Source organism: Alternaria rosae (assembly GCF_020736505.1).
Source record: "Alternaria rosae strain MPI-PUGE-AT-0040 chromosome Unknown BKA58scaffold_7, whole genome shotgun sequence".
Classification (NCBI taxonomy): domain Eukaryota; kingdom Fungi; phylum Ascomycota; class Dothideomycetes; order Pleosporales; family Pleosporaceae; genus Alternaria; species Alternaria rosae.
In genome coordinates this window covers 956,768-972,202 of record NW_025763576.1, presented here as the reverse complement: position 1 = coordinate 972,202, position 15,435 = coordinate 956,768, and the positions used below count along the sequence as shown (strand labels likewise).

At 53.1% G+C, this 15,435-nt stretch overlaps 5 protein-coding genes across 5 annotated transcripts; 3 read left to right on the top strand and 2 right to left on the bottom strand.

The window, feature by feature from the left end:
• Positions 1 to 2: 2 nt before the first annotated feature.
• On the bottom strand, positions 3 to 4,049 carry BKA58DRAFT_422331 (uncharacterized protein). Its single transcript, XM_046172823.1, has 3 exons — positions 3,522 to 4,049; positions 1,418 to 3,474; positions 3 to 1,366 (listed from the first exon to the last, which is right to left on the bottom strand). Exons 1-3 carry the CDS (start codon positions 3,916 to 3,918, stop codon positions 281 to 283), a joined length of 3,540 nt encoding a protein of 1,179 aa, XP_046023288.1. The 5' UTR covers positions 3,919 to 4,049; the 3' UTR covers positions 3 to 280.
• Positions 4,050 to 4,348: 299 nt separating this feature from the next.
• BKA58DRAFT_364178 (Sec8 exocyst complex component-specific domain-containing protein) lies at positions 4,349 to 8,170 on the top strand. The gene is made up of 5 exons (XM_046168841.1): positions 4,349 to 5,663; positions 5,708 to 6,139; positions 6,188 to 6,748; positions 6,793 to 7,367; positions 7,418 to 8,170. The coding sequence occupies exons 1-5, from the start codon at positions 4,464 to 4,466 to the stop codon at positions 8,046 to 8,048; spliced, it is 3,399 nt and encodes a 1,132-aa protein (XP_046023287.1). The 5' UTR covers positions 4,349 to 4,463; the 3' UTR covers positions 8,049 to 8,170.
• An 855-nt stretch (positions 8,171 to 9,025) lies between these two features.
• BKA58DRAFT_460445 (P-loop containing nucleoside triphosphate hydrolase protein) lies at positions 9,026 to 11,242 on the top strand (the record flags this gene model as incomplete). The annotated part of the gene is made up of 4 exons (XM_046174763.1): positions 9,026 to 9,363; positions 9,418 to 9,630; positions 9,687 to 10,089; positions 10,163 to 11,242. The coding sequence occupies exons 1-4, from the start codon at positions 9,155 to 9,157 to the stop codon at positions 11,240 to 11,242; spliced, it is 1,905 nt and encodes a 634-aa protein (XP_046023286.1). The 5' UTR covers positions 9,026 to 9,154.
• A 55-nt stretch (positions 11,243 to 11,297) lies between these two features.
• Positions 11,298 to 12,986, bottom strand: BKA58DRAFT_319477 (heterokaryon incompatibility protein-domain-containing protein; the record flags this gene model as incomplete). Its single annotated transcript, XM_046167719.1, has 2 exons — positions 11,298 to 12,053; positions 12,096 to 12,986. Coding segments are annotated over 2 exons (1,647 nt in total), but the record flags the coding sequence as incomplete, so codon positions are not given.
• Positions 12,987 to 13,418: 432 nt separating this feature from the next.
• On the top strand, positions 13,419 to 14,913 carry BKA58DRAFT_208269 (kinase-like domain-containing protein). Its single transcript, XM_046165995.1, has one exon. The coding sequence runs from the start codon at positions 13,649 to 13,651 to the stop codon at positions 14,735 to 14,737; it is 1,089 nt and encodes a 362-aa protein (XP_046023284.1). The 5' UTR covers positions 13,419 to 13,648; the 3' UTR covers positions 14,738 to 14,913.
• The last annotated feature ends 522 nt before the right edge of the window (positions 14,914 to 15,435 follow it).

The following is a 15,435-nucleotide window of genomic DNA, read 5'->3' as shown; positions in this document are numbered from 1 at the left end:
TTGTACATTTACTTTGAATTGCATCTCTATAAGCCCCGCCCTTGCATGTGGTATACAAATTTTAGTAGTGCCGTACAATAAAACGGAGCTGATGATATGATTCCCGTTGTCTGTCCCCCCGAAGACGCCGTAGCGCTGATGCAAGAACTTAGAAAAAGGAAGAATAAGAGGCGCAAAAAGGGATTAGACGGATAGCTCAAACGAACGCCGGATGCAACATGTTTCCCCTTTGACTTCAAGAAAGCCATGGGACCTCGCCATGGAATGATATGCGACAGCGCTACTCATCCTCGTCATCGTCCATGGCGGTGTCGCCATTAGCTTTTGGCGCGGCGATGGCGTCGTCGTCTTCATCTTCGTCATCGACGACGCGGGCTTTGCGGGGACGGGGAGCTGCAGCTGCGGCACCATCGTCGTCGCTTCCAGCCGTGCCATCGGCTTTCTCTCCATCATCAGCGGGCGCTGCACCGTCTTCGTCGCTCTCATCGTCGATGAATTCCGCGGACTTGTATTTACCAACTGGTTCGCTCTTGCGGGCCAGCTTCCTCTTCTTCTTCTCGCGGGGCCGCTCTTCGTCGGATAGGTCCTCAGTACCACTAGCCGTCGTCCTCCTACGCCTTGAGCGTGGCTCGTCGTCATCAGAAGGCAGACCGTCGGTGTCAGAGTCGGCGTCCTTCTTCTTGCGCTTCGGGCCTTTGGGTCCACGTGCTTTGCGCTCCGCCTTGCGGACTTCCTTGTCCTCGTCCTCTTCCATGCGCCGACGTTCTTCTTCGTTACGCTTCTCCATGAGTTCGCGGTCGCGCTGGAGGAGGCGCTGCTGCTCCTCGGCGTACTTGCGCTTCTTGTCCAGGGCCTCTGCTTCTGCGCGTGCCTTTTCTTCCTCGCGGCGGCGCACTTCAGCTTCACGGATGCGGCGCGCTTGGTCGAGCTTGGTCGCGTTCTCGCCTTCGTATGCGGCTTGCTTCTCGCGGGTACGTTCGAGCTGCTTGACCATGGTATTACGACCCATGTTTGCACGAGCGGTGATGTCGGCACGCGGGAAGGGCGGGTTCTCTTCCTTAGTGAGTTTCTCAAGTGTTTCAATCGCCTCGTTGAGACCTATCACGGCTTGGTCGACGTCTTCGAGCGTGCGCTGCTGTTCGGTGAGCTGGTAGATTCGGGTGGCGATCTGGAACTGGACGAAAGCGACGTTGAACTGAGAGTTGAGGTCTGCGGGAGCGGCTGCGAGCGCTTGCTTTGAGTAGTCAAGTGCGGTGCGGAATCCGGCGATGCTGTTTTCATGCTTGGCTCGAAGATACCAGGTTCGTCCTAAACAAGCCAGGATCTTTGGGTCGTTGTGTCTGTTTCGGGATAGGGCTGCTTCATACTTGGATAAGTTAGCAAAAGGTCAACAATGTAGGGAGGGAGATGAGCCTACGTTTTCAATTGCTCGCGCATACTGCTTGATCTCGCAATACGTGTGTCCCAAGTTGACAAAGACACTGTGATCCTTGAGTGTTTCTCTGACCTTTGAGAAGATTTGCAGGGCTGTGGAGTAGTCCTTCTTGTCTTCTACTAGCGCAATGGCGATACCCTGAGCAGCATACGCATTCTTCGGATCGAGTTGCAGCACCTTGTCGAAAAATTCCACGGCTCGCTCGTAGCTCTTCCGACGCTTCTCTTTATCCTGTTCCGAACTTCGTGGCATCTCGCGCGCGATAGCGAGATGGATGTTGCCCATGCCCATTAGCGAATAGCGATCATGTTTGTCCGACTTCTGCAGAGTGTGTTTGTACAGTCGCTGCTCGTCGTCCGCTGCGAAGTTGGAGGTCTTCTTCTTCGACTTGTTGACATACCATCCGTACAAGGCTCGCACCTCAACATTGTCTTCATTCTCCTTGAAGAGATCCTTCATTGCTCTAGGGCCCTCATCTTGTGGGTTCTCCCTCAACGCAATGTAGGTAAGGCGAATCCGCGCGTCGACGTAATCAGGGTGTCGTTGAAGCAGACTGTTGTACACCTTCTTTGCCTCCTCCGCTTGGCCCTCGGCTTCGTAAGTTCGGGCAAGGTTGAAACTGATCGAGGTAACGAGTGCATCCGTGTCGATTGTATCGTCGCGGTTCTCGGCGTTTACGCAGGCGTTGAGAGCCACCTGGAAGAGTTCCTGAGCTCGCACGTAGCGCTCGGCCTGGAAATGGAAGCAGCCCATGTTGTTGAGTAGCTGTGGCGGCAGGAGTTGGCGAAGTGCTGCTGTGAGTTCGGCGCCCTCTTCGACGCCCTCTGGGTAATCCTCCTCTGGGATGGCTTCGATCTCCATTTGCTCCACTTCCTCCAGACACTTCAGGCTCTTCTCGGGGTGATCGTTCTCATAAAGTCGAGCCAGGTTGAGCAAAACCGACTGGTCAGGGATGACCTTCTTCTTGGGGTCCTTCCATGCGCTCTGTACGCTCTCAAGATATTTCAATGCCTTCTTCAACTCAGCGGATTTGTCCTCTGTGGACTTGTTGTTCTGAGCGGCGAAAACGTCTTCAGCGAAGAGAGTACCAAGCAGTGTCTGGGCTTCGACGTTGGGCGATTGTTGGAGGATCTTCTCGAGGCGGAATTTGGCGCCATCGTAGTTGTTCATCAAGACGTTCATCTGGGCCAGTCCGAACTTGGCTGGTATGAAACCCCGCTCCTCGCCTCCACGGGCCTGATCAGACTTCTGGTAGTACTCTGCCGCAAGTGAAGTGTTGTCCTGTTGATGCGCGACCTTGGCTCGTAGGTACCAACCATCGCTGGCTATGGCGTTGGTGTCGGTGAGTTCGATGGCGCGTTTCGCTACGTCTTCGGTTTTGGCGACATCTCTCCTCAGAGCAAGGTAGCTACCGACTGTGGCACAACTCAGGGGGTACTGGTTGTCGATCTTCAAGGCGGGCTGAATGTATTCACCAGTCGCCTTCTTGATCAGTGCGGCAAACTTGGGGTCGGAGGTGGAAAGGTTGGCGGTCTGCTGGAAGTTGTAGATGCCCAGTAGAATCAAAGCGATCTTGGAACTTGGGTTGAGCTCGAGAGACCTCTGCCAGGCGCTGGCAGCCTCGTCCTTGTGGCCAAGTTGCCAGAAACAGCAGCCGATACCAATGCGTGGATCTGGATCGAGGAGGTCCGGCGAGCTCTCGAGGATGTTTTGGTATCCCTTTAAGGCTTCTGCCCACTTGCCCATGGAGTAGTGAACGCGGGCCTTGCCCATTTTAGCCATGAGGTTCCTGCCGCCGGATGCCCTCAGCGCGTCCTCGAAACATTTGGCTGCCTGCTTGAGCGTCTCCATGCGCTCGGGGCTGACAGTGGAGCCGGCCGCAGTCGCAGGGCCCTGGAGTGAGGCCCTGAGCAGGTATAGAACACCGCGAGCGAGGAACAACGGGGGGTGCGAGGGGCTGATACGGGAGGCATCGTTGAGTACGCCGGTGGCCGACTGGATCCAGTACTCTTTGAGTTTCACATCTGAATCTGCGTTTTCTGACACATGTTAGCAGAATAAGCGTCTAGGGAGTCGGATGACATACGAGGCCTAACGCGCGGTGCTTCGCGACATTTGAGCAGGTACAGCCAGCAGAGGCCGTTGAGGATGCTGAGCCTGTCTTCGCCGCGCGCGCGGTTGAAGACTTCGGTGGCCTGGCGCAGCACGTCTATGGCCGTCTCTATCCTCTTGCGCTTCGCATAGGCCACGGCGACCTGGACCCACGTCGACGTCGCGCTCTTCTCGGCCTCTAGAATGTCGCATAGCTCGGTTGGGTCGTCCTGGATCTGCTCGTCAAGGGGAATTTCGACATCGAGCTGGCCTCCTTCCTCATCGGCGACGGAGATGGTGATGGAGCTGGGCACGTCCGAGTAGCGCGGCGGTGGGAACATGCTGCCAGCGCCGTTCACGCCATTCGCGCCATTGGCGTAAACTGCAGCCATGTTGGGAGAGAAGTCGCGATTGGGGAGATGGGATTCGCGATTGATTCGGGGACGAGACGGGATCAGCGCGACATAGCAGGTGGGAAGGGCAGAGAGGTAAAGGCGCGAGGCTGAAGGCTGCCTCCGTTGGTGGTTGGATAAAGAATCGCGAGTGAGAGCTTCCAGGGAGCGCGGAACGGCGAAACGTGCGGAATCAATGTCTTGGCGCGTCCATGAGGCTTGACGGCAGCAGCAGCGAAGACAATTTTCTTTGCAATTCTTGCTGCATAACTATACCAGGCCATGGTATGTCATTGAGAATCTAGATAGCGCAATGTAACTCCACCAGCATCATATGATACCTCCGAGTTCATGTTCGGCCCATGCCTTCATAGTGGACTCGCGTTGGGTGATCCCTGCGGCTACTCCAACACCCCCGAGCTCCCCGCAACAGTACACATGCACCACATGGATACCCAATGACGCGCAAACCTCACTCTTGCGCACCATGCATGCCGAAATAAGCCACGCAAGGAACACAACACTGCGTGTCGCCTGAGTACACTATGTCGCGCAATCCGGGCTACTCGCGGGCGGGAGCCAATGGAGGCTATGCCAACGGCAACGGCAGCTACAACGGGGGAGGATATAATGGATACGGCGGCGGTGACGGCAGCTACGATGGTCGACCGAGTGGCGAGCGAACGCGAAGACCAGGCGGATACGGCGGCATGAGCGCGCAACAGGACGACTACCCACCCCGACCGAGCAATGAGCGCGAACGACCCCGACGACCCGGCGGCTACGGTGGCCTTGCCCAAGAAGAAGAGATGGAAAGGAGACCCAGCGGCGACCGAGAGCGCAGACAGGGTGGCTATGGGGGAGGTGGCTTTGTAGGGCGTGACGAGAGCCCTCGCCAGGTCACACGGCCTACCAGCATCGAGCGCAGCCAGGCGAAACGACGCAGCGGAGAGCGGCAGAATGGGAGCCGCCCCAGGAACGCAAACAACGGACAAGGTAGCCAGGCAATCGAGGAGGTTCTCCAATATATACGGCAGAATTGGGACTTCATGACTAAAGACCAATGTGTTCCCATCGAAGTTGCCTTGAAGCTTATGGATTCGAGTTCGCTCGGCCTGGCAAGTCAAGCTGGCCAGTTTCAGCAAACACACGACCAGCTGCAGAACGCGCTCAAAGGCATCGTCAACGAGCACCACCAGGGTTTCAACAGTTCCATCGGTACCTTCCATCAGATCCAGTCCAGCCTGCAAAACTCCCAACACCGTGTAAGAACCCTCAAGGGCTCGCTTGTCGCAGCCAAATCATCACTCTCTACAGCCAAGCCCGAGCTTAGAGAGTTTGCAACCACGTCCCAGAACTACGACGAGATGCTACAGATGCTCGACACTATTGAGAAACTACAGCTCGTCCCTGAGAGACTGGAGGCTCGCATATCAGAGAAGCGATTCTTGACAGCAGTAGATATACTACAAGATGCGCTACGTATGATACGAAAGACTGAGATGGAGAAGATTGGCGCCTTATCAGACTTACGTACATATCTCAGCAACCAGGAAGTGTCTCTGACCGACATCTTGATCGAAGAACTCCACAGCCATCTCTACCTCAAGTCGCCCTACTGCGAAGATAGGTGGAAGGAGTATGCCCAAAACCAAGTCAAGGGTGACCTGTCTCAGCGTGCCCAGACTGATGCTAGGGGTCGGTTGCTTTACTACTTCCTTGATGGTCTTGATACGTCTGAACCAGTATGTATGCCCATACCAATTATGTACACGACTCACACTTCTAGATGACCGATGACTCCACTCACAACCCCGAAACAGACACGTTTCAGTACATACGGCTGGTCATGGAAGCATTGAACAAGATGAGCCGCCTAGACATGGCAGTAGATACCATCGAGCAACGCCTACCGGTCGAGCTCTTCAAGGTTGTCGACAAGTCTAACAACGAGGTCGCGCAACGGCACCCGAGCATACTGCGAGCTTACTCCGCCAAGAAGAAGGGCAAGGCAAAGACTGAAGTAGAAAACGAGGATGTTCGAACAACTCTGTTGAACGACTTGATGTGGACCCTTTATGCACGGTTCGAAGCAATTGCGGAAAGCCACCGGGTTGTGCACGATGTTGTGGCCGGTATCGTTCGTCGAGAGAACCGAGGTGCATCAAGCGCGACGTTGACCCGCGGATTCAAAGAGTTGTGGAAGCTCTATCAAAGCGAGGTTGGTTACCTGCAGTACTGCACATGCTGCTTGGCTGACAGAATCTAGATGCGATCACTGCTTCACGACTATCTTGCTACGGATGGCGAAGCGTCTTACAGAGGCGGTCAAGGCCAGGCATCTACTGGCAGCGCATTCTCTCGCGCTCCTCGGGACCGGAGCAAGCGCATGTTCAAGCTATCCGATGTGGATACTAAAGCGTCTGAGCTCTCCAAAGAGCGAGACGATCTTGAGGTCATCCTGAAGACATCTGTGCCCGGACTTGTATCCGACTCGAAGAGACCAGAGGATGTCAACACCAACACAGCTACCAATCTTGATGGCAGTGCGACTGGACATAAATTGCTCGTTGAGCCTAGTGTGTTCAACATGGGCATACTATTACCGCCATCATTAGACTTCCTGAACCGGCTGAAGGAGGTTGTACCCTCAAACGCTGACATTAGCATGAGTACTTTGACCTCGTTCTTGGACGATTTCCTAGTCAACGTCTTCCATCCGCAGCTCGACGAGACCCTTGTCGAGTTATGTTCTCAAACTTTCATCGAGGTCGACTCATTCAATGAGGACACTCAATGGTCGAAACACTCAAAGAAGCCCATTTTCAAGGTACGTTCTCCATTGGTCGTATGCTACTCTTGCTAACCCAACAGGGTACTGCACAATTCTTCACACTCATCACAGCTTTCTGCAAGATGCTCGATAATCTTCCTCATGACCAAGCGTTCTCACAACTCATTGTCAATCAAATGGACACATACGCTCAGAAGTGCACCGGCTGGTATAAAGCCCTCGTCAGTCGATCACAGCCTACAGCAAGTGGTCGTCTGATGAAGGCTCCTGCCGTATGGTCAGAGTCTGAAGCAATGGAAGACCTCATCGCCCATCTGGTGCGAATAGACTCGTCCGACCACGAGAGCTTGAACAAAGCCGTCGAAAGTGAAGTTGCTCTTTTGATCGAAGCAGTTGAAGCCGATGAACCTCTAGATCAAGCGGATATGATACAGGACAAGAAGAGTATCGTCAGCCTATGTTTGCTATACACGAGTATGAAGTGGCTGGCCACCAAGACCGCCCAATTACGGCATATTAGTGATCGTGCCTCTGACCCGATCAACGCCGAGTCGAGTGGCCAGAGGCACAATAGAAGGTGGACGCAGCTCTCCTCTGCCGATCCCAGGCCGCAGAGCGCCCATATCTACCTCCCATTGAGCGCAGATACAGCCGCGTAAGTGTCTTAATATTCATGAAAGCCGTATCTTACTAATCGGCGGGCAGTATCTTCGATGCAGTAGTAGGAACTTACCAAGCCCTCAGCACGCGCGTGCTTCGTACTCTGCACCTCTCTATACGATCGACAATCTTGTACTCGCTCAACGCAAGCATACAGCCCAACATCTACATCGATACTCTACTGAGCGACCCCGACCCAGCCATCCTAGCCTTGAACGCTACGCTCGTCTCCTTCGACACCGAAGTATCGACCTACATACCAACCGCCTCGTACGTGCACATCACACGCGGCTTAGCCACTCTGATGGACACCTACCTTCTCAACCTCTGCACCTCCAAGATCACGCGCATGAACACCAACGGCTGCGCGCTGATGCAACTCAACATCCTCGTCCTGCAGCAGAACCTCAAGAACATTGAAGACGGCGCTACTCTACCCTACGCAGCCCTCTTCTTCGATCTCTTCACCGCAGGTCCAGACGCGATTATCGCTCGAGCAAAAGAGTACGGCAAGGGCTTCGGGGTACCAGGCGACGTGTTCGGTGAACAGGAAGTGAAGAAGTTGCTACAAATGACGTATGAAGAGAAGTTGAACGCCGAGAACAGGGAGGCTAGCGTACAGGCAAAGAGAGCGCTGGATGCGCAGTTATTGGAGATTAGTGAGTTCATGTACTAGACATGAGCAGCTTCTCGTCTTCTGGACCACCCTGTTCAGTGATGTTGTTCTTTCTAGAAAGGGTGTCGTAGATGTAGTATCACCTTAGCTTTGAGGCCGAATGAAACATGACTTTATCTTTAGCCCTGCAGCCATAGATCTGACATGTCAGACGTGTTAGGAACTCGTGCAGCAGCATGCATGGCCAGCCTTACGAGCAGTTCGGCGACGTCGCGCGAGGCGGCGTCCGTGCGCGTACAACGTCGCCGAAGATGACAGGGGCGTAGATCTAAGCGACTCAGCCCAGCTTGCATGCCCGAGTGCTAGGGCTTCAGCTACACCGCGGAACAGCAGATTTGCTGACACGACGTGGAATGACGATTTGATGCAGAACTTTCACCGCTTCGTTATCGGAATGGGCGTACAGGCGTGCAGGACTGTTCTGCAAGAGAGTGTAACGATGCCCCAGGTGCGTTCTGGGCTGTGGCAATCGATTGTCACCGGAAAGAACTGGAGTAGGTAGGCATGATGCTACGCCGCACCGCACTGCAAGGAGACCTTCAAATAAGACCCCGAACCCGACACCCGGCGTCTAGTACTCAAACCTAACCCGCCAGCTGTGTACGAGCCAATGACAGACACAACACCCACATGTCATCCATCTCGCCTCTGCACCACTCACCCTCGCTTAGAACCGTTCGATCCTACACCCGTTGGCTAGATACCGCCAGCCACAACATGATGCTGATCTCACTTGAGATGGTGTAAGGGTCATTCCTACCTGAGGTGTGCATGCATGTGCGATTGGCAGATCTCGGCGCCGCGTATCACAGATTTCAGGCTTTCAGGCCACCCCTTGCGGTGACTTGATCTGTTGTCGCCGATGACTATGATACCCATCGGACCGTCGGGGTCTTCTTGGGGCTGTGGGTTGTCGGGGTTTGGGGTCTGAGTGTATCGGGGGTGAGGTGCGTGGAGGAGGGTTTATATGCGTGATGGCTGCCCTTTCTTTGTTCTATTGTACTTTGTCCATGCTTACTTAATTCAAGAGGGTTTCACTTTGATCTAATACTCTACAAAGCGATTGCGTATAACGGACGTTATTGATCAGGTTCGCGAATCCAGCTATGTCTCAAGACAGTACCGCAGAGGACGTTGAAAAGGGTGCTTCAGGCACTGACCATGCGCATCTGGCCAACGATGAGGTGAAGAGCTTCAGTTGGGAAGACATCACCGTCACAGTCAAAGATAGATCGTCTAAACAGCCAATCGATCTCCTATCTAATGTGAGCGGCATGATCGAAGCCGGAGAGATGATGGCGTTGATGGGTCCAAGGTACGTCCAGAATATCACAGCCTTGCAAACAGCTATCTAACAGGAACCACACAGTGGCTCCGGTAAAACGACTCTCCTCAATATTCTCGCCCACCGAGCTGCGATACCCAAAGCCACCATCCAACAAACCCTACGTATCAACGGCGCCCCAACAACCCTATCCTCCTTCCGCAAACTAAGCAGCTACGTCGAGCAAGAAGACGCCCTAATCGGTTCCCTTACCGTCCGCGAAACCCTCTACTTCGCCGCTCAGCTCGCCCTCCCAAGGTAATCGACACACTCTCCTCATCTCTCCAAGAAATATTCTAACCCATCCTCCACAGTTCCATCCCCGCCTCCTCCCGCAAAGCCCTCATAACCTCCCTTCTCACCTCCTTCGGCCTAACTCCTCAATCCAACACCCTAATCGGCACCCCCATCCGCAAAGGCGTCTCCGGCGGCCAGAAGCGGCGTGTCAGCGTCGCCAGCCAACTCATCACATCCCCCAAAATCCTATTTCTGGATGAACCAACCAGTGGACTGGATTCGGCTGCGAGCTACGAAGTCATCAAGTTTGTGCGGGACATTGCGAAGAAGTACAAGATTCTGGTGGTGGCGAGTATTCATCAGCCGTCTACGGCGACGTTTAGGTTGTTTGACAAGTTGATGCTTTTGAGCCGTGGGAAAGTGGTATTTAATGGCGGGGTTGAGGGGGTGAAGGGGTGGTTTGAGGGGTTGGGGTATGAGGTAAGTCCTTCTGTCTCGACAACCCGATATAGTATTGAGAGAGCGAGGAGCTGACGAGACACTTTGTGTGTAGATGCCACTCTACACGAACCCAGCCGAATTCGTCATCGACCTCATCAACACGGATTTCTTACACGACAGCACCACCGCCCAGCAACGACTCACCCACCTCCATACCTCCTGGGCTACCTCCTCCGCTGCAGCATCCCTAACCACGTCCATCCAGTCCTCCGCTAGAAACGCCCCTACAACTCTCACGTCCACCTCGTCCCCCTCAGCCACAAACGCCTCCCCCCTCCACACCACCCTAACCCTAATCCACCGCTCCTTCCTAAAATCTCACCGCGACATCGTCGCCTACGGCATCCGCATAGCCATGTACCTTGGCCTTGCCATAATGATGGGCACAGTCTGGCTACGTCTCTCCCCCACGCAATCCAACATCCAAGCCTTCACCAACGCCATCTTCTTCGGCGGCGCCTTCATGTCCTTCATGGCCGTTGCGTATATCCCCGCGTACCTCGAAGACCTCGCCATCTACAGCAAAGAGCGCGCAAACGGGCTGTACGGCCCCACAGCATTCATGATCAGTAACTTTGTAGTGGGCGTGCCGTACCTCTTTCTCATCACGATCCTGTTTTCCGTCGTGAGTTACTGGTTAGGAAATTTCCGGCCCGGGGCCGACGGGTTTTGGATGTGGGTGCTTTGGTTGTTTTTGGATTTACTTGCTGCGGAGTCTTTGGTCGTTCTTCTCTCCTCGCTCATACCCATATTTGTTGTTGCGCTGGCGGCGACGGCGTTTGCGAATGGCCTTTGGATGTGTGTGAATGGGTTTATGGTGCAGCCGGATACGCTGAATGTGTTTTGGAGGTACGTTTTTCATTATATTGATTATCAGGCGTATGTCTTTAGGGGTATGATGGTCAATGAGTTTGGGAAAAGGAATTATGAGTGTGAGAGGTTGGAGGGTGGTGGGTGTCAGTGTATGTATCCGAGTGCGTTGCAGGATCAGTGTTTGGTGGATGGCAAGGCGGTGCTGGCGGTTTATGGGTTTGGGACTGGGGATATTGGGAAGTATGTGGGGTATTTGCTGGTGATTGTTGTGGTATATAGGTTGTTGGGGTGGGCAGTCCTGTATTTGCGGAAGCATTGAGGAGGGTGGCGGTATGAATCCTTGATTTGCCGTCTTTGCTCGATTCTATCGTAGACTAGACGAAACAAAACTGCTGTCGTTTCCGGATTCCTTTCTCCATTTCCTCGATCAACTCTCCGTTCATGATCTCGTCCTTGTACACCTGGCCTAGGAGAAGGTAGTTCTCGCCCCGTGGTCGTAACGCAACTGGTGTATATGCTCCCTCTAGAACTACGATAGGATCTCCTTCTCGTAGACAGACAGGTCCGAGGCCATAAGATCCGTCCTTGGCACGAAAGAGAGCCCATTTATGGAAGCAACGGGATACGAGACATGCAAAAACTTTCCAACCCATTTCAGATCGACTAAACTCGTACTCGATTGAGCCACTCTCAGTTACATGTTCGGAGAGTGCATATAGAAGTCTAATATAATTCAGGAAACTCTGTAGATACTCCGTCACATTCTCTTCGCTCGCTTCGTTGTAGCTGAAGGCATAGCTAACCTCTCCTGCAGTTAATGTTCGTGCCATGGAGATCATGGCAGGATTCAGATCGCTGCCCACCGGGGCCTCTTGGGATACATTCTGCCGCCAGTAGTCGAGAAAGACATTGGCCGGATAATCCAGTTGAACCTTCGCGCTGTCAGCCAGACCCACATAGCTGAGGTCCGATATTCGCTCCCCTAGTAGCACGGTCGTGCAAGAAACAATTCCAGATACTGAACCGCATACCACGAGCTGCCTGCCACATGGCTTTGTCGTAATCTCGTGCGGCGCACTAAACTTATATACTCCGTATGCGCTGGACGTAGGGGACAACCCGCCCCTGATCTTATCAGGTGGTACAGGCTGCCACCGATCTCATTGAGGAACCCACGACTCGTATTCCGGGTGGCCATCATAGTCCACATCATGGTGGACGTGGGCAAATACTGCAAGATCGCTAGTCCATCTGATAATCGCAGTGGCAGCATCATGGAAAACCTCTGCGGCCGACTTTTCGTAGTCGATGGGAATGATACTCCTTTGCTCGCCAAGCTCTGTCAGCCCAAGTATACCATATACCTTGTCTCGAGGATCCGTAGCATGCCAACGCCTGTAAGTGCTGAGAGCTTGTAGAAGACGACATTTGTCCGACGTCAATGGACCGTTCATTCTCCAGGCATACGTTATGGTGACTGTGACCAAGGCGGACCTTAGATCTCGCTTGTGGCTCATTTCCCAGCTCGCTAGACGTACTGCAGTATACTTGGAGAGTTCTTCGGTTCCCCAGTAGTATACCAAATTAGCTGCTAATCGGAACTCTTGTATACACCACATGCGACGAAACCAAGGATTAGAAAAAAAGACTTGCAGTGAATGCCATGGTAAGGAAGCACCGAAAGCTGCGCCTGCTACGCGCCAATTGGAATCATAATCCTCTGGATTACCATCGACCAATTCCAAAGATTCAAAAAGACGTCTGATGTTTGAAGCGTGCTCATCCTCGACGTGGCCAAGCCAAACAACGACGCGTTTGGCGCGAAGATAGATTAAATCCATGCGACGGACCTGCGAACTCTTCTCCTCATCGTCAGACTGAGCGATGCACAGTGCATCTGCCCAGACAATCCGCACCTCATTTGTCATCCGCAGCCTCACAAGTGCATCGTAGAGGCTCGCCGTGACCAAGTGCGTTGTACCGTTGCAGAGTATCTGACGCTGGTCATTTAAGTCGCCCCAGCAGTAGGAGAGTGCTTCATATGCGGGTTTTTCGTCGACCTCATACTAGCGAAGCTCGCACGATATTGGGGACTCGGGGGTTGCAGAGGGTAGTATGTGTAGCAGGCGCATCTGGCTATTCGATAAACGCGTCGGATAGAGCGCCTCCATCGCGCAGAAGCGCTCGCAAGTCAAGCGACTGGTGAGTGGAAGACGATACACAATCTAGGCAAGCGCGACAAATAGCGAGGAGCCAAATTAATATTGAATCAGAAGGAATAGCTGGTTTTCTTCCATGTGCGCTTCTGTAGTAACAACTGGCGCAACTTTGATGTAGGTATCGTCTTAAGCGGGGTAAACTGGATGCCTCAAGGGGTGGAAGCAGCTGCGAACAGACCTCGGGAGATTGTTCCATTATCGGCCTAGCCCGCCAAGACCACCCGGGCACTTTCGTTCATCTGGCCCCTCGATGCCCAGGAGGTCTTTCACTGGGCAGCTCTTGCAAAATGACTCATTTTGAATCATATCGGTACTGCGTATAGTTCCGCACGTGTGAACTCCCATGACGACTTCCAATCTCGAAACACCATGTAGCGATAATGTACAAAAGGTCCGCGCCGTAGCTGCCTCATCGTGTTTCCCAGCCGTCCCTAACGCTTCCAAGGTTCTGCATCACACCTTGGCATACGCCTGTCAACACCGTGTAGTAATATCAGCTTACCAGCATGAGTTCCTACGATCTTACTGATGAGCAAGGTCTTCAGCAATACCTCGAGGCGAACCAATTCCCAGCAGCTAGCGTGCAGCTCCTCTCAGGAGGCAATGCAAATTACGTCTTCCGCGTCACGAAGCATGACGGCTCAACGAGCGTCTTTAAACATGCAGAGCCTTGTCTGAAATTCAACAAGGACTTTGCGCTCGATCCTGCCCGCATGGATTATGAGGTCCGGATTCTAGAAGCACTATCTTCCACGAAGAGCCCTCTACCCACAAGCCTTACCAGCTCGAACGTACACGCGGCAAGGTTTTTGAGCTACGACCGATCGGAAAAGCTGCTCCAAATTGAGGATGGTGGTAGTCATAACCTGAAGGATGCTTATACGGACCCGAAGCTCGACGTATCATCAATTGGAGAGCAGCTTGCCAGATGGCTCAGTGCACTGCATGTTTCAGCAAGGAACTTCTCGCTCGCTTCAGCGCACGAAGGACACGACAGCAACAATAATCCCATTGCAATCAACGTGTACCGGTACTCTTACAACGACCTGCACACCTCATTGACGCAGTTCGGTCACGACCGCCAGCTTGCTGATCTTGTCAACGAAAAGTTCGGCAGTCTACTCGCAACAGACGACGAGTGCATATGTCATGGCGACTTCTGGCCTGGAAACATCCTCGTCCGGGATCTTGAGTTGCAGCCGGCTGAGCTGACCATCGTGGATTGGGAAATAGTGCGTCGCGGTACTAGCGCAACAGATGTCGGTCAATTCGCTGCTGAAGCATTTCTTCTTGATCGCTTTCGAGGTGGGAGAGGGCTACTCGGTGCGTTCTTGAAGGCATATGTTGTAGCTCGTGGACAAACAGAGGTGCTTGGTAAAGCATGGCTAACGAGGATGGTGGTGCATTGGGCAGTTCACATTGCGTTCTGGCCGACTAGATTTGCGTGGTCTAATCAGGAAGAGACACAGTCACTGGTTGATATTGGCGTTCTTGCTTTGCAGAATGTTCTCAATGACGACTGGGAGAAGGTCCTGGAGTCACCGCTGTTAAGAGACATGAAGGAAACGTACTCTACGCTATTGTCACGACCATGAATTCTCCTAAAGGTGGAGACAACATGTCTAGGTTTCGTGAGTGTCAAGCTATGATGTTTAGGGCTCAAAGCTTACTATAAGCGCCTGGGTAAGCTTCCGTATTTCTCATGATACTAGTTGCTATGTTGCCAGCAGACCTCGTTCTACTGATCATATGCTGGGAGTGTGAAACCTTACAGTCACACGACCTTTCCACGCAACCCTCATTTTGCTTCATCGAGCAAATAAGACCTGTTCGCGCAGATACATAAGGGTTCATCGTGACTACCATCAACTATCACCTACCATGTCATCGACCAGCGCAATGTCTACACACTCTCACCAGACGAGATCTCTCGGATCGTAGGCCGACTCAAAACTGCGGTTGGAGAGATATCACAACTGCTATTTGACGGAGTTGAGCCACATATATCGCCAACACAAGCAGCAGAGATACAAGTCCATATATCAGCAATTGTGAACGGACTTGTTCGTGTCGTAGTACAGGACACCAATAACGGGAATGAGCAGTCATCACCAATGCAGAAACTGTACACCATGTTGCAGCAAGATCAAATGGTCGCACCTGTAACCCCTTCAGATGTTCAGGCCTCAGACGAACGGTTATTTGCTTTGGTTCACGAGGTTGAAAGCCAGAGAGACTTAGTGCAAACGGAAGTGTTTGAGACCTGGCCGAACCTAGAAGCCGCGTTGTTGGC

Coding starts and splice junctions, on each gene's coding strand:
- BKA58DRAFT_422331 (XM_046172823.1), bottom strand. CDS start 3,918: ATGGCTGCAGTTTACGCCAATGGCGCGAATGGCGTGAACGGCGCTGGC. Junction 3,475..3,521: donor AGCACCGCGCGTTAGGCCTC/GTATGTCATCCG, acceptor AACATGTGTCAG/AAAACGCAGATTCAGATGTG. Junction 1,367..1,417: donor ATGCGCGAGCAATTGAAAAC/GTAGGCTCATCT, acceptor AACTTATCCAAG/TATGAAGCAGCCCTATCCCG.
- BKA58DRAFT_208269 (XM_046165995.1), top strand. CDS start 13,649: ATGAGTTCCTACGATCTTACTGATGAGCAAGGTCTTCAGCAATACCTC.
- BKA58DRAFT_364178 (XM_046168841.1), top strand. CDS start 4,464: ATGTCGCGCAATCCGGGCTACTCGCGGGCGGGAGCCAATGGAGGCTAT. Junction 5,664..5,707: donor GTCTTGATACGTCTGAACCA/GTATGTATGCCC, acceptor TCACACTTCTAG/ATGACCGATGACTCCACTCA. Junction 6,140..6,187: donor GGAAGCTCTATCAAAGCGAG/GTTGGTTACCTG, acceptor GACAGAATCTAG/ATGCGATCACTGCTTCACGA.